Consider the following 16,600-nt stretch of genomic DNA (forward strand, 5'->3'; position numbering starts at 1 on the left):
GAAGTATCCATCAGAAAATCCTTGCACTCTGAGAAGACAGGATGTAATTGCGTATAATCCATGCAAACCTAGAGTGCTTCTTCTCTTTAGCAACTTCAGTTGAGAATCGGATGGTGGAAAATTGACAGCCACTGGCTCCAAGACAGCTGATTGCACAAGGGATCCATCTCAGAGTGATAGGAGAACAGCAAGGCAAAAAAAATTGACAGATGTAGAATTAGTAAGGGACAAAGGAAAGAAAAGTTAGGGAAGGAGGCAAGAGGGCAACCAGAAAGAAAGCAAGGAGAGATTACCAGCAAGTACCAAATACAGTGAGGAAATGAGGTAACGCACCTGATTTAAAAGAAGGCAAGGAGAAAAGAAGAAACTTAAGACAGATAAAAAGAGAGGAACTGGATGGGGGAGAGCTTAGATCAAATCTTTACAAAGACAAATGAAGAGGCAGCATGGCTGCATAAGAATCATCAGGCTGCAGAAAGCCATACTGGTAAAATGTCAAGTATTCTTTATTACACATGGGCAAAACAGCCAAGCTGGCACCGCCCTGATAAGGGAAATGCAGTCACAACAGTTGGTGCATGGGCTCTACCTTGGGTATCTGACAAGCAGGACATTACATAATTCCTGATCACATCCACATGGTTGGAGTCTTACAACAAAGTGGAGAGTCAATGACAGAAAGACAGGAACTAAGTAATTGAGGCTGTGGGTCACATGGAAAAGATGTGATCCTTGAGCAACAGACCTGGGAGTGTGTATACTTGGGAATACTAGATCTCAGCCAACTGATCCCTTGCTCTCTCTCCCACTGGTTCTTACAGAGTGCATGCATACACAAGATACTTTTACTAAAAGAAAAAAACCTCTGCACATAGACATCAGGAGAAAGGGAAATTAGGGGTACTAGACATTAAGCAAGTAAAGTGCGATAATTAAAGAACCAGCTTTGTGGTACTATCCACGCCCCCATTTATGAGCATCAGGAGAATGGCCAAGGAAACAGGCGAGATACATGAGTTAAGAATGGGGGTGTATTAACACTGCACTACTTACCTTGTGTAGTGTTACTGCCCAAAGCAATCAGCATCTTCCTGATACACAACCTTAAGTAGGTCAACACTGCTATCACCGTGCAACCACATTCACTGCGGTGTGTGCAACTTTGCCCAACGCTCAGTCACCCCTAACAGAAATGCAGTTTATGTGTACTTCTTCCAACAGTCAGAGTATCACTGGGTTTGGTCAGCATTGTGTTCTTGCACTTGGCAGTCTAACCCTAAGCTATGCTCTGCTGCAGCAGCTGCCCCCCTTTGAAGGACTCACTCTTCTCCGAAGGGGCACAGTGTTATATCATGAAATGATGGAAGATGGATTGTATGGGTAAGAAAGGTACAGTTAGTAGTAAAGTTAGTTTGTGGAATTCATTTGTGGGTGCATGCAGTTCTTTTGTTAATCTGAGACCCTTTGCACAAGGTCTTCAAGAATCACGACGTTGGCTGACTTATACCCAAATAAAAAATATGGCACCATCTGTCAAGTTGAGCCCTACACCCCTGCCCCAGGGTTTGCTACACACTGCACTCTCCTCTCCTGTAGCACTGCTGCTCCAGCAACTTCAAGGGCATCATCCCTTAAAAAATAAGCAGTACTGGGCTTCAAGCTCTGGATCCTTGAAACTAGGCACAAAATTGATTTTCACGATCTCAGTGAAGCCCTCGTTCAAGGAAGGTGCCACATACTTGCTCCTGCAACAGCAAAGACAGGTTATTACACACTCAAGAAACTGACACTCCGTACCAGTTGTCACATGCACTCCCAGCCAACTCACTTGTAGATGTTGAAGGCCATGTCATTGACATGTTGGTGCCCCTGCCCTGTGTACGTCATTTCCCGGAACTAGAACAAGAAATGACAGATTAGTCCATCAGAAACCAAGGTTTGCAGGAAGGTTCTTCTTTTTGTGGCATGAGGGAGTATGGGGTACACATTCTTGGGCGATGAGTTATTTGGTCTACAGCACAGATACACAGCACACATTCCAGTCAATGCAACTTTGTTGAAGCTTCAATTTTAATCCTCACCTCTCTGCCTGTGTCCTTTTTTCTCTTACTTTTCCTTTCCCCCTCTCACCTCCACAGCGGTCACCATTTCCTTTACATCAACTACTACTTGCTACATACTAGCCCATTACTTTTCTCTAGCTCAAAACCCTCATTGCCCCTTACATCCCTCTCCTCGCAGTATTGCTTCTAACAATTTACTCCTTTTTCCAACAACTTCTTGCCCATTACAGCCAACCCTTTACCTTGGTTTTCTCCTGGACCTTTACTCTTCTCACCTTACACAGCTCTCTCCAGGTCGCTTACTCCTCACTTCAAGCCCCACTCTCCTAATACTTCATTCTTGTTTCGTAGCCTGACATGTTATGTTGTGCAGATTTGTACAACGCACCCAATAAAGTATCCGTGCTGAACAATTGTGAGCCTAGCCAAACCTAGGGCCTAGTGGGACTACTCTAAAAGGCAGGTCTTCAGGACCTGGCGGAATTCAAGAAGTGAGAAGGGGACTCTTATATGTGGGGAGAGGGTATTCTACGTTTTAGGAGCGATGTAGAAGTCTCGACCCCCAAACCGAGTTTTCTGTATGCGTGGGACGTATGCAAGTAGGAGTCTGGAAGAGCGGAAGTGTCATTGCCTCCAGCCTCCACTTTTGAATTGTCCATGATGTAGCTCATCATAACACAAAGTAGTGACTCTTCTAGCCTCAGCCCTGTCAGATCGACTAGATTTCGATGAGCCCTGTGCATTCCGCAGGTGTTTCTAAGATCTACCTTCTGATCTCTACAACTCTGAGAGCCTTCCTCATATATGAGCTTGGCCATTTTTTAACTCTGCCTCCATGCGACTTCCTGTCATCAGCACCACCTACCCGCACTACACTGTTTTTTTAACTCGCCCCAATACTCACAGTGTTGTTGTGTTTTGCCATCTCTTTAGTTGCAGTGAACAAGAAACACCTGACGGGGACTCCAGCTTTCTTCGCAACCTCAACATACCTGAAGAGAGAGGGGAGAGATGAGAAAACTCAATTTATTTAAATGACTTGTGGTAATGTTACATTAACTGGAGTTTTGAAGGAGGTATAGCAGGGGTTAAAATCAGTACAGGTTACAGACATAATTAGTATTGTACTCCTAGTACAGCTCTGTCTTCTTCTAAATTGTCTTGTGCTTTTGTATCCCAACCTGCTTTCTTTACAACAGTGACTATTATATCGAAGCACATAGAATCGTTAAGCAAAAGACAACACATTCTAAATCGTGAAAATTAGAGGATACGTCTTGGCATAGCTTGACCAAGCTAGGGATATTCTCTACAGCTATTGCTTACAAAAAAAGTGTGTGAAGCATATCACAAGACCATTATGAACATCACATCTACACAGCCACTATAGCCCTCACTGGTGTAAACATATAAATACTGAAAAAACACCTGCAGAACCACAAACTAAATGCCATTCGAAGAAAATAAAAGGAGAGTGAAAGAGTCATTTTTATTTCTTCCTGAAGGGGCCAACACAATGTACCTTTGTTATACAAGGTAGCAGCAAGAAAGTCTGGGCTAACATTATTCTGCTTGCGTTTTGCTTTTTATGGAGGTCACATTTGCATTTGTCAGTTTTCTGGTTGTTGGTCTAAAGTTGCAGGGTTTCGAAGCATGTTTAGGTTAAATTTGATTATTTTATAAACTGTGGAGAATCAGGAAATATCTAAATCATATTTAATATTTTGGCAATGTTTGATTCTTTCACTGAGAGATAAAATGGCTGGTTTCATGAGAATATTCCCAATATATACCATCACATTTACCCACAGACAGAGAATGGGTGCAACCCTTTGATACATCAGCCCCCTTTTTTAGCAAGTCAGTATTGATAGTAGGTGAATTGCCAAACACCCCACGCTTTAAACATTCAATGCAAGGTGCAGTGACAGGTATATGTGAAAAGAGTGCTGTCACCAAGCATCTTTGGTAGTGTTGAAAACATGGCACAAGACATTTAGAAAACATGAACACAGTGTCACTTGGAATGCTGCTGTAAAATGTTCTTACCAAATTCAACAAAGATTGGAGTGATACTGTTTGTATTTGCGGTGATTCAACTATATATATGAAAAAGTTGTGCGATGACCTGTCAAAATCGGTACCGGAGCTTAAGTGCTTCCCTGTAAGAGATCCTTGCCACTTCCTATATTGTATGCTGAAAGCATATTTACAATCTTCAGAGTTAATGAAGAAAGCTATCAACTTTGTAGTTAATTCTGGTGCACTGATTCGTTATGCACGGGAACTAAAATGCAAGTATATCTCATTTCTTGCTTCGTGTGACATCAAAGAAAGATTCATCCCAACGGTGTCATTTAGCCAGTGCTTCTCAGTCCTAGAGGCTGTGAATGCTATTGTAACCATATAGTGACCGTTTACAGAATATTTGCTTAGTGATGGTGCCAAAGACAAAAAAATTGAAGACTGTCGGTCGCATATTGATAGTGATGTGAAAAAAAGTACACTCTATTGCATTCTTACATTTTTACAGGAAAATATGACTGCTGTAGTGGACATAATCAAAAACCTAGAGTCTGGAAACACCCTTGTCTACCAAGGTGCCGATCACGATCCGGTAAAAACCAGGTACGAACCGTCGGACGGAGCATATTCTCCGTCCGACGCGTACCCGGTCGTCAAAATATACAAACATGGAATTACGATTCGCACGGAAACACCATTTCCGTACGAATCGTACAAAACCCCGACCGACGAAAATAAACATACAAATGTGATCCGGGAAAGCGCCGACGTGACGTCGGGACGCACGCAGCCTGCCATTCACGAACCAGGAATCACGATTCGCACCGACGTCATCCCGCACGGTGAATATTTTCCGGCTGCCAAAAACTGCCGGGAAATAAGGACGACGCGAACAAGGAGTACCTGTACGCGACGGACAGACATGGACCCGAACCTACGTGTCATCCCGGCCCTCATAGCAGTCGACCTCCTCTACAGGTTCGGACGCAGACGCCGCAGAAGGTCAGAACAACAAAGGGAGGGGAGAAAGGGGGGGGGCAGGACCAGGGGCAGGCCACAAAACCCCCACCAAAGTCACACAGCACACATGCCCTGGACATACCTGACCCCCAGGCCATGGTCACTACGAGGGGGTGGGGGCGTGTCCATCAAAGCCAGCGACCGCCACAACAGAAGTGCTTGACGACGCGAACCGGCAACACAACAATACAGGTACGTCCCGTACCCACGCCTTAAGAGCGTGGGTACGAGTCGTACCCCGCCCACACCTACGTCATCCCAACAATGGCGGGACGGCTGTACCCACGTGGCAAAGGCCTGGGTACGGCCCGCACAAGCATCACATAGCGTGGGGACGCATATGTACGGACCGTACCCCCACCCCCGTATGCATGGAGCGTACCCCCAACCGCAACAGTGTAAGTACGACCCGTACCCCCACCCGCGGACGTATGGAGCGTACCCCCACCCCAACCGTGTATGTACGACACGTACCCCCACCCGCGTATGCATGGAGCGTACCCCCACCCCAACAGTGTAAGTACGACCCGTACCCTCACCCGCGTACGTATGGAGCGTACCCCCCACCCCAACAGTGTATGTACAACCCGTACCCTCACCCGCGGACGTATGGAGCGTACCCCCACCCCAACCGTGTATGTACGACACGTACCCCCACCCGCGTATGCATGGAGCGTACCCCCACCCCAACAGTGTAAGTACGACCCGTACCCTCACCCGCGGACGTATGGAGCGTACCCCCACCCCAACAGTGTAAGTACGACCCGTACCCTCACCTGCAGACGTATGGAGTGTACCCCCACCCCAACAGTGTAAGTACGACCCGTACCCTCACCCGCGGACATATGGAGCGTACCCCCACCCCAACAGTGTAAGTACGACCCGTACCCTCACCCGCGGACGTATGGAGCGTACCCCCACCCCAACAGTGTAAGTACGACCCGTACCCTCACCCGCGGACGTATGGAGCGTACCCCCACCCCAACAGTGTAAGTATGACCCGTACCCTCACCCGCGGACGTATGGAGCGTACCCCCACCCCAACAGTGTAAGTACGACCCGTAGCCTCACCCGCGGACGTATGGAGCGTACCCCCACCCCAACAGTGTAAGTACGACCCGTACCCTCACCCGCGGACGTATGGAGCGTACCCCCACCCCAACAGTGTAAGTACGACCCGTACCCTCACCCGCGGACGTATGGTGCGTACCCCCACCCCAACAGTGTAAGTACGACCCGTAGCCTCACCCGCAGACGTATGGAGCGTACCCCCACCCCAACCGTGTATGTACGACACGTACCCCCACCTCGTATGCATGGAGCGAACCCTCACCCGTGTATGTTCTAAGCGTACATATCGTGAAATAGGAGGGGTGGGTGCAGAGTCCTCCCAGCAGTGCCCAGAGACAGGAGGGGTGGGTGCAGAGTCCTCCCATCAGTGCCGAGAGACAGGAGGGGTGGGTGTAGAGTCCTCCCAGCAGTGCCCAGAGACAGGAGGGGTGGGTGTAGAGTCCTCCCAGCAGTGCCCAGAGACAGGAGGGGTGTGTGCGGAGTCCTCCCAGCAGTGCCCAGAGACAGGAGGGGTGTGTGCAGAGTCCTCCCAGCAGAGCCCAGAGACAGGAGGGGTGGGTGCAGAGTCCTCCCAGCAGTGCCCAGACATAGGAGGGGTGGGTGCCTATCACTCACAGCAGTGCCCAGAGACAGGAGGGGTGGGTGCCTATCACTCACAGCAGTGCCCAGAGACAGGAGGGGTGGGTGTAGAGTCCTCCCAGCAGTGCCCAGACGCAGGTGGGGTGGGTGTAGAGTCCTCCCAGCAGTGCCCAGACACAGGAGGGGTGGGTGCAGAGGCCCCCAGCATTGCCCATGGAAAAACATAAGGGTGGAGTACCCACAGATCCAATTGCCACAATTGTCAGTCAGGTGCACAAAGACCCTGCAGTACATGTAACACATGTGTGCGAGGCTGGGAGTACACACATGCATACAGCCTAAAAGGGAACATGTCCACATGAAGTCATGTCAACAGACTACATACACAAGTACAGTGATCACCAAGGATGCCACGGATGATGCAGGTGGAGACATCGCTCTGCATGCATGGCCAAAGTAGAAGGGGTCCGTCACACACCCAGCTAATGTACACACAGCTCAGCGCTAAATATTGGGAACACCCTGCAGGGAAGATGTCAGGGTACACAGAGGAAGGAATACACCTTGGGACAATTTCACCATGCAGTATTACTGCTTACATGAACAGAGAAACCTAGCTAACACCTTGTGATGGCACACAGATACCAGGGTCCCCCCTATGACCAGCACACTACTACATTTCCCACACAACCAAAAAAAGGTGATCACCACCCAAAATCATGTAGCAGCCCCACCAACAGCAACACCACAAAAGCAGTAGTGTTCTAAGGAGAAAAAAAAAGCATTATTCAGCATTTCCAAATAATGTGTGTGTGGATCAAGTTCAATATTTACAAAGCCCATAGGGCAGTCCATGAGTCACAGCTGGATGGGGGGCACAGTGGGACGCGTGTCCCCTAGCTTGCCTGCACAGTCAGACTCCTTCGTCTTCCACAGCGGGGAGGGCATCATGTGGGGGGGGAAGGACCAGGCACCGCAGGGACATGAGGGCGAAGGGTAGGCGTCGTGGGTGCAGGGATGGAGGACTCCACCACAGGGGGTGGGGCAGGGCCAAAGACGGAGGCCAGGATGTCGCTGCACACCTTAGCAAGGTCCTCCAGCGTCTCCCCTGCACCCCAAGGAACCACAGGCCCCAAGGAGGGGGGGGGGGGGGCGGAGGGATGGGTCGCAGCGCCACTGGGGGAGGGTGTGGACAGGGGGGGGGGGGGAGACTCAACCACCCTGACCAGGGACTCCCTTGACCGCTTGCGGGGTGGTGTCACAGTGGGGTTCAGGGACAGAGCGGCCATGAAGGAGTCCTTGCCGGATATGTGGCCAGGAGAGCTGAGGGGAGGGGATTTGGAGGGAGTGGATTGGGTGGAATGCGGACTCCCACTCTGGCTGCATGACTTACGTTTGCCCCCCGACCCAGTGGATGTGCCTACTTCACCCTGTGTGTGCGTGCCAGGAAGTGTGCGTATGACCTTCCCTGCTGGTGTGGTGCCTGTGTCTGTTGTGGTGGGTGCATGCTGACGTCTGGGTGTACGTGGGACAGGCATGGGAGTGGGAAGTGTGGATGGGGCAGGGGTAGGGGGTGGGACGTAGCGCTGCAGGAGACCCACTGCTGCAGTCAGTGTCGAGTCTATGGACCTCAGCAACTGGCGTTGGTCAGCCTGCGATGAAAAAATGCCCTCCAAGTATGCCTCCATGTTGTGCAGCACTTAGCTGTGGCTATGGAGGACATTAAGGATCGCAGCCTGACCAACCTGCAACTGCCGCTGGATGTCCACAGACTCGGCATTGGCGGCAGCAGTGGAGACAGGGGCAGGGGGTGCGGTGCCTGGCAGGAAGGAGACATGTGGTGACCGGGCACGCTGGGAAGGGACACGAGCAAGTGGGAGGCGGCTGATGGCAATGGAGGGGGCGGGTGCGATGTTGTGCCGCTGTCAGCTGCTGCTGCAGCCTCCGCCCACTCAGAGAGATCATCCTCGGACCCGTCAGCTTCATATTCTGTCGTGCCAGTGGACAGGTCCTCGGCCTCACTCTCCTCCGCCTCAGTACCACTCAATGTGCCAGCCACGATGTCAACGCTGGCACTGGTGCTCGGTCCCTCCGCTCCGTCTGTGCTCATGTCTCCCTCCCTGTCCCCCGACGATGCTGTGGGCAAGGTGAAGAGACAGCAATTAATCACACACCTGTATACATATGTCACATGAGTCCAATCTACATAGGTTACAGTGCATAGCCTGCAAAGAAAGATCAGTAACATCTACAAAACAAGGTACAGATGTAGGGCATGCAACAACACACAGTTGGTTGACCCACCATGCCAATGAAAATCCATGGAGAGCATGACACAATAGCAAATGACATGAAATGGAGTTTGACATAGGAACCAGGCCCTGGGGACAATCCAGCACTGCATCAGCACCACACAGCGTTGCCGAAAATAGGGATGAGGAGGGACCATATCCATGAACTTGAGGCACATGCTGCATAGGTAATACTGAAAACATGCCCACCATGACTGGCTCACTGCACCTTGAGTGTATGTCCAGACAAACATCACACACTGGCCAGACCTAGCAAGGAGAATTCTGGTTTTGACATGTAGGCTTGGCCCGCACCAACCACCCCCTACATGAGACAATTTGTTGAGACACAGGTGGCACTTACATCTCTTAGTCTGGGTGAAATACACAGGGGCTGTATAAATGCAAGATTGGACGCCAAATACCCAAGGTGCGCCTGTCCAAATAATCATGTACAAATGGCCATCATCAGATGATTGTAACAAGACACACAGGCACTGGCCACTGTGACTATGAACAAGGAAAATCAGGTCAGGCTGTACAGTGGACACTTGTACTACATTTCACGTCAATATACATGGTGCCAGGGGACAATGGCACAGAGCACAACCTATGCTGTAGACACAGAGTGTCCACGTTTTGTGATGACACACATGACACCTATGAAAATATGCCCCAGGGGACAGTAGTGGCAACACAACTCCATGGTCCTGAATGGGAATGACTGCAACACACGCCACCATCCCTGCACTATGCGTATCGCACACTCATGCACATCATGTCACAGGCCACAACATAGGACATGCGCGCTGTAAGGCATGACACTTGAGAGACTAACTCCCATGTCTGGACTCAGCATCAGTGCCAACTGACATGGAACCCACATGTACTGAACTGGACAGGGCACAGGCAAGGTCCCCAAACCTGTTACACACCACCCCCACACATGATGCTACAGGCATAGTTCACGTGGAGAAAGCGCCAGCCTACATTACCTTGTGAAGGAGTGACTACACACAGACCAGGGAACACATTGCAAGGAGGAGAAGGGAGGCAGGAGAGCACAGCTATACTGTGGGTAACTGGATCTGCACAGCACCTTTAAACCCTGGCAGTGTATCCATGCAACTGTGCACTTACAAATGCTGGTGACACACAACAAACACACATGTACCTACCCCCTTCCTGCTGCTGCTTCTCCTGTAAGCGCCTCTCCAAGTCTGGAAATACCACCGCCAGCACACGCTTGTGGATGTGGGTCAGACGGCGGTGCCCGCGGTTCTTATGGGTCTCAGGTGAGTCCCCCAGCAGGACCCGTGCGATCCTCCGCGTCCAGCACCGGATATCCTGCCAGCGTTTCCACACCTGGGCCAGGCGCCGCTTGCGCCCATCCGCACTCCTCACGGCACTGACGGCGGTCAGCCATATCTGCTTCTTGGCAGAGGCGCCTACCTGTGAGGATGAACAAGTGACACTACATCATTACACCAGGCACATGTCACAGAGAGACATATTAGAACAAATTTGCTGTTTACAACAAGGCATAGTATGCATCCAACGCATTGCACCTTTGTCATAGGGACATGATCCTCTGGGGAAGGGCAAAATCAGTATGTGCCATTGAAAGTACACAGGTGGAATGAGGGCAACTACACAATCAATGATCCAGGCTCACACTGTGCATCACAAGCTACACCAGGATAATGTGCAGCACCTCTAAGCAGTCACATGCCACAGGCCACTGACGCTACCGCAGCAGAGTACACAGACACACACAGGCACAGGACATTCACCTGCCATTGCCAAATGCAGCGACAAACATCACTCTGCACATGTGCCACTAGACGGGGGGGGGCTCACAGGTGTGGGGCTGGCTCTGCACGTCAGACACACAGCACTGCTCCCTGCTCACATCAGATGGGCAGGGTATATCCATCCCTCATGCAGCTGGGGTGCTACACTCCACATATGCACCCACCCACATGACAGGGGACTTACACACACACCCATGTCCAGGGTACGAACACATCATGTGGACACTCTCCGCACAGGTACACAGAACTAACACACATATGTGGGTACAGTCACCTGTCACACTGGGCTGACCACATAATCACATGAGGACTGTAGAGGCTACATTCCCAGGAGGACAAGACAGGCAGAATGTGGCATGCACCATGCAGTGATTGTCACAGTAAACACAATGCTAGTGAGGACGGCAGACATGCACCACAGCATGCTCTGGCTGGGAGACATCAGGCATTCCCCCCCCGGGACCCCCCCTACAGTACATAGCATGTGTGTCACACCTGGACACAATGGCAGAAGTCACAGTCACAAAAAAGGGACACAGTCTGTGCTAGTGGACTCTGCACTCACCTGATAACCTGGTCGCCCATACAGCAGGGGGTACTGTGGGAGGATCACATCCAGCAATGCCAGGTTCTCCTCCAGGGTGAAAGGCTGTGACCTCTCCACAGACCTTGACATGGTTCCAGGGAATCAGCAGCAGCAGCTGGGTCGTCGAATCCAAAGATGTGCAGGCAAGTGCTCCCTCATGGGACCTGTCTGCCTTATATCTGCCTTGCTGGCCTGTTTCATGCACAGGAGTACAGAGTGATTGGTCACTCACATTTGCATCCTATGTTTCCTCCAATCCCTTCAAACCTAGCACAGTCAGTGGGTTCTTATTGTGTTTTTTTCTTCAGCATGATGTCAACTCCAGAAGCACATTGCAACAAAGTAGATTCATTCAAACTGACTACTGCTGTGCACCTGCTTAAAAAAATTCAAACTTTAAACTTGGTCTCCATGACAACCAGCATGCATGTAGGCCTTTATACTTGTCCCTCATGTGTCCCCTATGTGATTTGGAGCTTCACACACAGGTACGGTGTGTCCCGGGGCCCTAGGGCACCCCAAATGCATATCAACGGCCCGTACAGGCATGTGTACGGTCCGTCTCACTATGGGTGTTCTCGCGTATGCGTACTCATAGTGATAGTGAGCGTACAGGCGTGTGTACGGTCCGTCTCACTATGAGTACGCATACGTGAGAACACCCATAGTGATAGTGAGCGTACAGGCGTGTGTACGGTCCGTCTCACTATGGGTGTTATCGCGTATGCGTACTCATAGTGATAGTGAGCGTACAGGCGTGTGTACGGTCCGTACCACTATGAGTACGCATACGCGAGAACACCCATAGTGGTACAGACCGTACACACGCCTGTACGCTCACTATCACTATGGGTGTTCTCGCGTATGCGTACTCATAGTGAGACGGACCGTACACACGCCTGTACGCTCACTATCACTATGAGAACGCATACGCGAGAACACCCATAGTGAGACGGACCGTACACACGGACCGTACACACGCCTGTACGCTCACTATCACTATGAGAACGCATACGCGAGAACACCCATAGTGAGACGGACCGTACACACGCCTGTACGCTCACTATCACTATGAGTACGCATACGCGAGAACACCCATAGTGGTATGGACCGTACACACGCCTGTACGCTCACTGTCACTATGGGTGTTCTCGCGTATGCGTACTCATAGTGAGACGGACCGTACACACGCCTGTACGCTCACTATCACTATGAGTACGCATACGCGAGAACACCCATAGTGAGAAGGACCGTACACATGCCTGTACGCTCACTATCACTATGAGTACGCATACGCGAGAACACCCATAGTGGTACGGACCGTACACACGCCTGTACGCTCACTGTCACTATGGGTGTTCTCGCGTATGCGTACTCATAGTGAGACGGACCGTACAGACGCCTGTACGGTCCGTACCACTATGAGTACGCATACGCGAGAACACCCATAGTGAGACGGACCGTACACACGCCTGTACGCTCACTGTCACTATGGGTGTTCTCGCGTATGCGTACTCATAGTGAGACGGACCGTACACACGCCTGTACGGTCCGTACCACTATGAGTACGCATACGCGAGAACACCCATAGTGGTACAGACCGTACACACGCCTGTACGCTCACTATCACTATGGGTGTTCTCGCGTATGCGTACTCATAGTGAGATGGACCGTACACACGCCTGTACGCTCACTATCACTATGAGTACGCATACGCGAGAACACCCATAGTGAGACGGACCGTACACGCGTGCGTACGCTCACTATCACTATGGGTACACATACGGCAGCACTCCCATAGTGATAGGCCCTCTTAGCAAAAGTACGGTGCCTTTCACACATCACAGTGGTGACAGGCAGCACACAGGAAGGAATAGGGCTGACATACTTGTCTATGGATGGACATCAAGGCATTGTCTGGGCATTACTACATGTGTGGGGCACAGGTGTGAAAGTCTGTGATGTGGCACATTACTCCTGAGTGGAGAAGGCACCAGATGTATGATGAGATGTGTACAGATGTTATGTGTGATGGTGCAATGTGTGCCAGGCATGCCCTTAACTCCTTTGACATGTGTGCATGTCGTACTGCACACTTGGGATGAGCGTCACTGGCATGGCACGGTCAACAACACACGCAAGTGTCCCCTGATGCCCGGTACAGGGGTTACCACACCAGACATGTCACTACCCACGGTGCACGATGTGACTATGTCATGTATGTGTGGGGGGTTCCCATTAGGTTGATGTTGGAGCTCCCTCAAAAGCATCAGCTGTTGCAGCAACCAACATGTGTCTGTGTGTAGATGGACATGGCACACTGTTCCGCACACCAGGCCACATGTGGTATCGGATGTGAGGTGCGTATGTATGCATGGGACACAGAGTAGCGTAACAAGGACATGTCTGCATCCTCTCCATGAATGTGTGGTGAGTCATCACATGTACACCTTCATGGCAAGGTGTGTGGGCTGTCCTAGTGTAATGTCATGTTACCTGTGGCTCTAGTGTTCCGCTACCAGTCTCTGCAATCGACATCCTACTTCTGCTGATGTGTGGATGTATGTCACTCCTGTGTTGCGTCTGGCTGTTCTCTTACACTGGGACACAGCTAATCCCATGCCATGGCATGTGGAGGTTCACAATCTCCGTGTGTAGCTGGGTCTTGGTAGGAGTGTCACCTGCCAGCCATACGTGTCCAGGGCATGTGGCACATACCTGACTCCGTATGTCGCATATGTGTATTGACAGATTAACATGTGCTCAGCACCAAAAAATTGTTGTTGTAGTGCACTCACTCTTCCTTGTCACTTCCATATTTCTGCAGAGCGCCGCCTCCTCCCCGAGCAATTCCGGACTTGGCTGACATGCGGGAGAAGGACTGTATCCGGTGCTACCGCTTCCCCCAACCGTTGATTCTGGAGTTGACGGCGAGGCTGGCACCACACCTGCAACCGCTGCACAGGTATCCTACGGCACTGACACCCAAGCTGAAGGTAATGGCAGCCCTACATTTTCTTGCCACGGGTACCTTTCAAAATACCATAGCTCATGTTGGTGGCATGTCCCAGAGCATGTTCTGCCGTGTGCTGCATGATTTCTTAGAGGCCATGTAGCTTCACCTGGATGAGTTCATCCATTTCCCAATCCCTGAAATGTTGACTGGTGTCAAGCGTGGATTCTATGCCCTGGGAGGGATGCCCCATGTCATTGGGTCCATAGATGGGACACATGTGGCTTTGGTACCACCACAGGCACAGGAGGTAGCGTACAGGAATCGCAAGCACTACCACTCCATCAATGCCCTTGTGGTGTGTCTGTCCAACATGGTGATTTCACATGTCTGTGCTCGTTTTCCAGGATCAGCACACAATGCCTACATCATGAGGCGTAGCAGGATGCCTGAAATGATGACGCAGCTGCGCAACGAACGAGCATGTGTTGTTGGTGGGTACAGTCTGTCTGTCCTGTATTTTGCGTAGACTTCCTGCACGACCGCTTCTCCTGTCCTACTTATGTCCATGTGCTTTCCATGTAGGGGACGCTGGCTATCCCAACATGCCATGACGGACCGTACACACGCCTGTACGCTCACTGTCACTATGGGTGTTCTCGCGTATGCGTACTCATAGTGAGACGGACCGTACACACGCCTGTACGGTCCGTACCACTATGAGTACGCATACGCGAGAACACCCATAGTGGTACAGACCGTACACACGCCTGTACGCTCACTATCACTATGGGTGTTCTCGCGTATGCGTACTCATAGTGAGACGGACCGTACACACGCCTGTACGCTCACTATCACTATGAGTACGCATACGCGAGAACACCCATAGTGAGACGGACCGTACACGCGTGCGTACGCTCACTATCACTATGGGTACACATACGGCAGCACTCCCATAGTGATAGGCCCTCTTAGCAAAAGTACGGTGCCTTTCACACATCACACTGGTGACAGGCAGCACACAGGAAGGAATAGGGCTGACATACTTGTCCATGGATGGACATCAAGGCATTGTCTGGGCATTACTACATGTGTGGGGCACAGGTGTGAAAGTCTGTGATGTGGCACATTACTCCTGAGTGGAGAAGGCACCAGATGTATGATGAGATGTGTACAGATGTTATGTGTGACGGTGCAATGTGTGCCAGGCATGCCCTTAACTCCTTTGACATGTGTGCATGTCGTACTGCACACTTGGGATGAGCGTCACTGGCATGGCACGGTCAACAACACACGCAAGTGTCCCCTGATGCCCGGTACAGGGGTTACCACACCAGACATGTCACTACCCACGGTGCACGATGTGACTATGTCATGTATGTGTGGGGGGTTCCCATTAGGTTGATGTTGGAGCTCCCTCAAAAGCATCAGCTGTTGCAGCAACCAACATGTGTCTGTGTGTAGATGGACATGGCACACTGTTCCGCACACCAGGCCACATGTGGTATCGGATGTGAGGTGCGTATGTATGCATGGGACACAGAGTAGCGTAACAAGGACATGTCTGCATCCTCTCCATGAATGTGTGGTGAGTCATCACATGTACACCTTCATGGCAAGGTGTGTGGGCTGTCCTAGTGTAATGTCATGTTACCTGTGGCTCTAGTGTTCCGCTACCAGTCTCTGCAATCGACATCCTACTTCTGCTGATGTGTGGATGTATGTCACTCCTGTGTTGCGTCTGGCTGTTCTCTTACACTGGGACACAGCTAATCCCATGCCATGGCATGTGGAGGTTCACAATCTCCGTGTGTAGCTGGGTCTTGGTAGGAGTGTCACCTGCCAGCCATACGTGTCCAGGGCATGTGGCACATACCTGACTCCGTATGTCGCATATGTGTATTGACAGATTAACATGTGCTCAGCACCAAAAAATTGTTGTTGTAGTGCACTCACTCTTCCTTGTCACTTCCATATTTCTGCAGAGCGCCGCCTCTTCCCCGAGCAATTCCGGACTTGGCTGACATGCGGGAGAATGACTGTATCCGGTGCTACCGCTTCCCCCAACCGTTGATTCTGGAGTTGACGGCGAGGCTGGCACCACACCTGCAACCGCTGCACAGGTATCCTACGGCACTGACACCCAAGCTGAAGGTAATGGCAGCCCTACATTTTCTTGCCACGGGTACCTTTCAAAA

General features: G+C 51.0%; 1 protein-coding gene across 1 annotated transcript in view; it reads right to left on the reverse strand.

The window, feature by feature from the left end:
- Positions 1-488: 488 nt before the first annotated feature.
- The window catches only part of LOC146809404 (bifunctional polynucleotide phosphatase/kinase-like), a 104,743-nt gene continuing 88,631 nt past the window's right edge, over positions 489-16,600 (reverse strand). The window contains 3 exon segments of the mRNA XM_085616246.1: positions 489-1,745; positions 1,829-1,896; positions 2,968-3,055. Coding sequence (XP_085472372.1) covers positions 1,625-1,745; positions 1,829-1,896; positions 2,968-3,055 — 277 coding nt within the window. The 3' untranslated portion in view covers positions 489-1,624.

This window comes from Triturus cristatus, chromosome 7 (assembly GCF_964204655.1).
Source record: "Triturus cristatus chromosome 7, aTriCri1.1, whole genome shotgun sequence".
Taxonomy (NCBI): domain Eukaryota; kingdom Metazoa; phylum Chordata; class Amphibia; order Caudata; family Salamandridae; genus Triturus; species Triturus cristatus.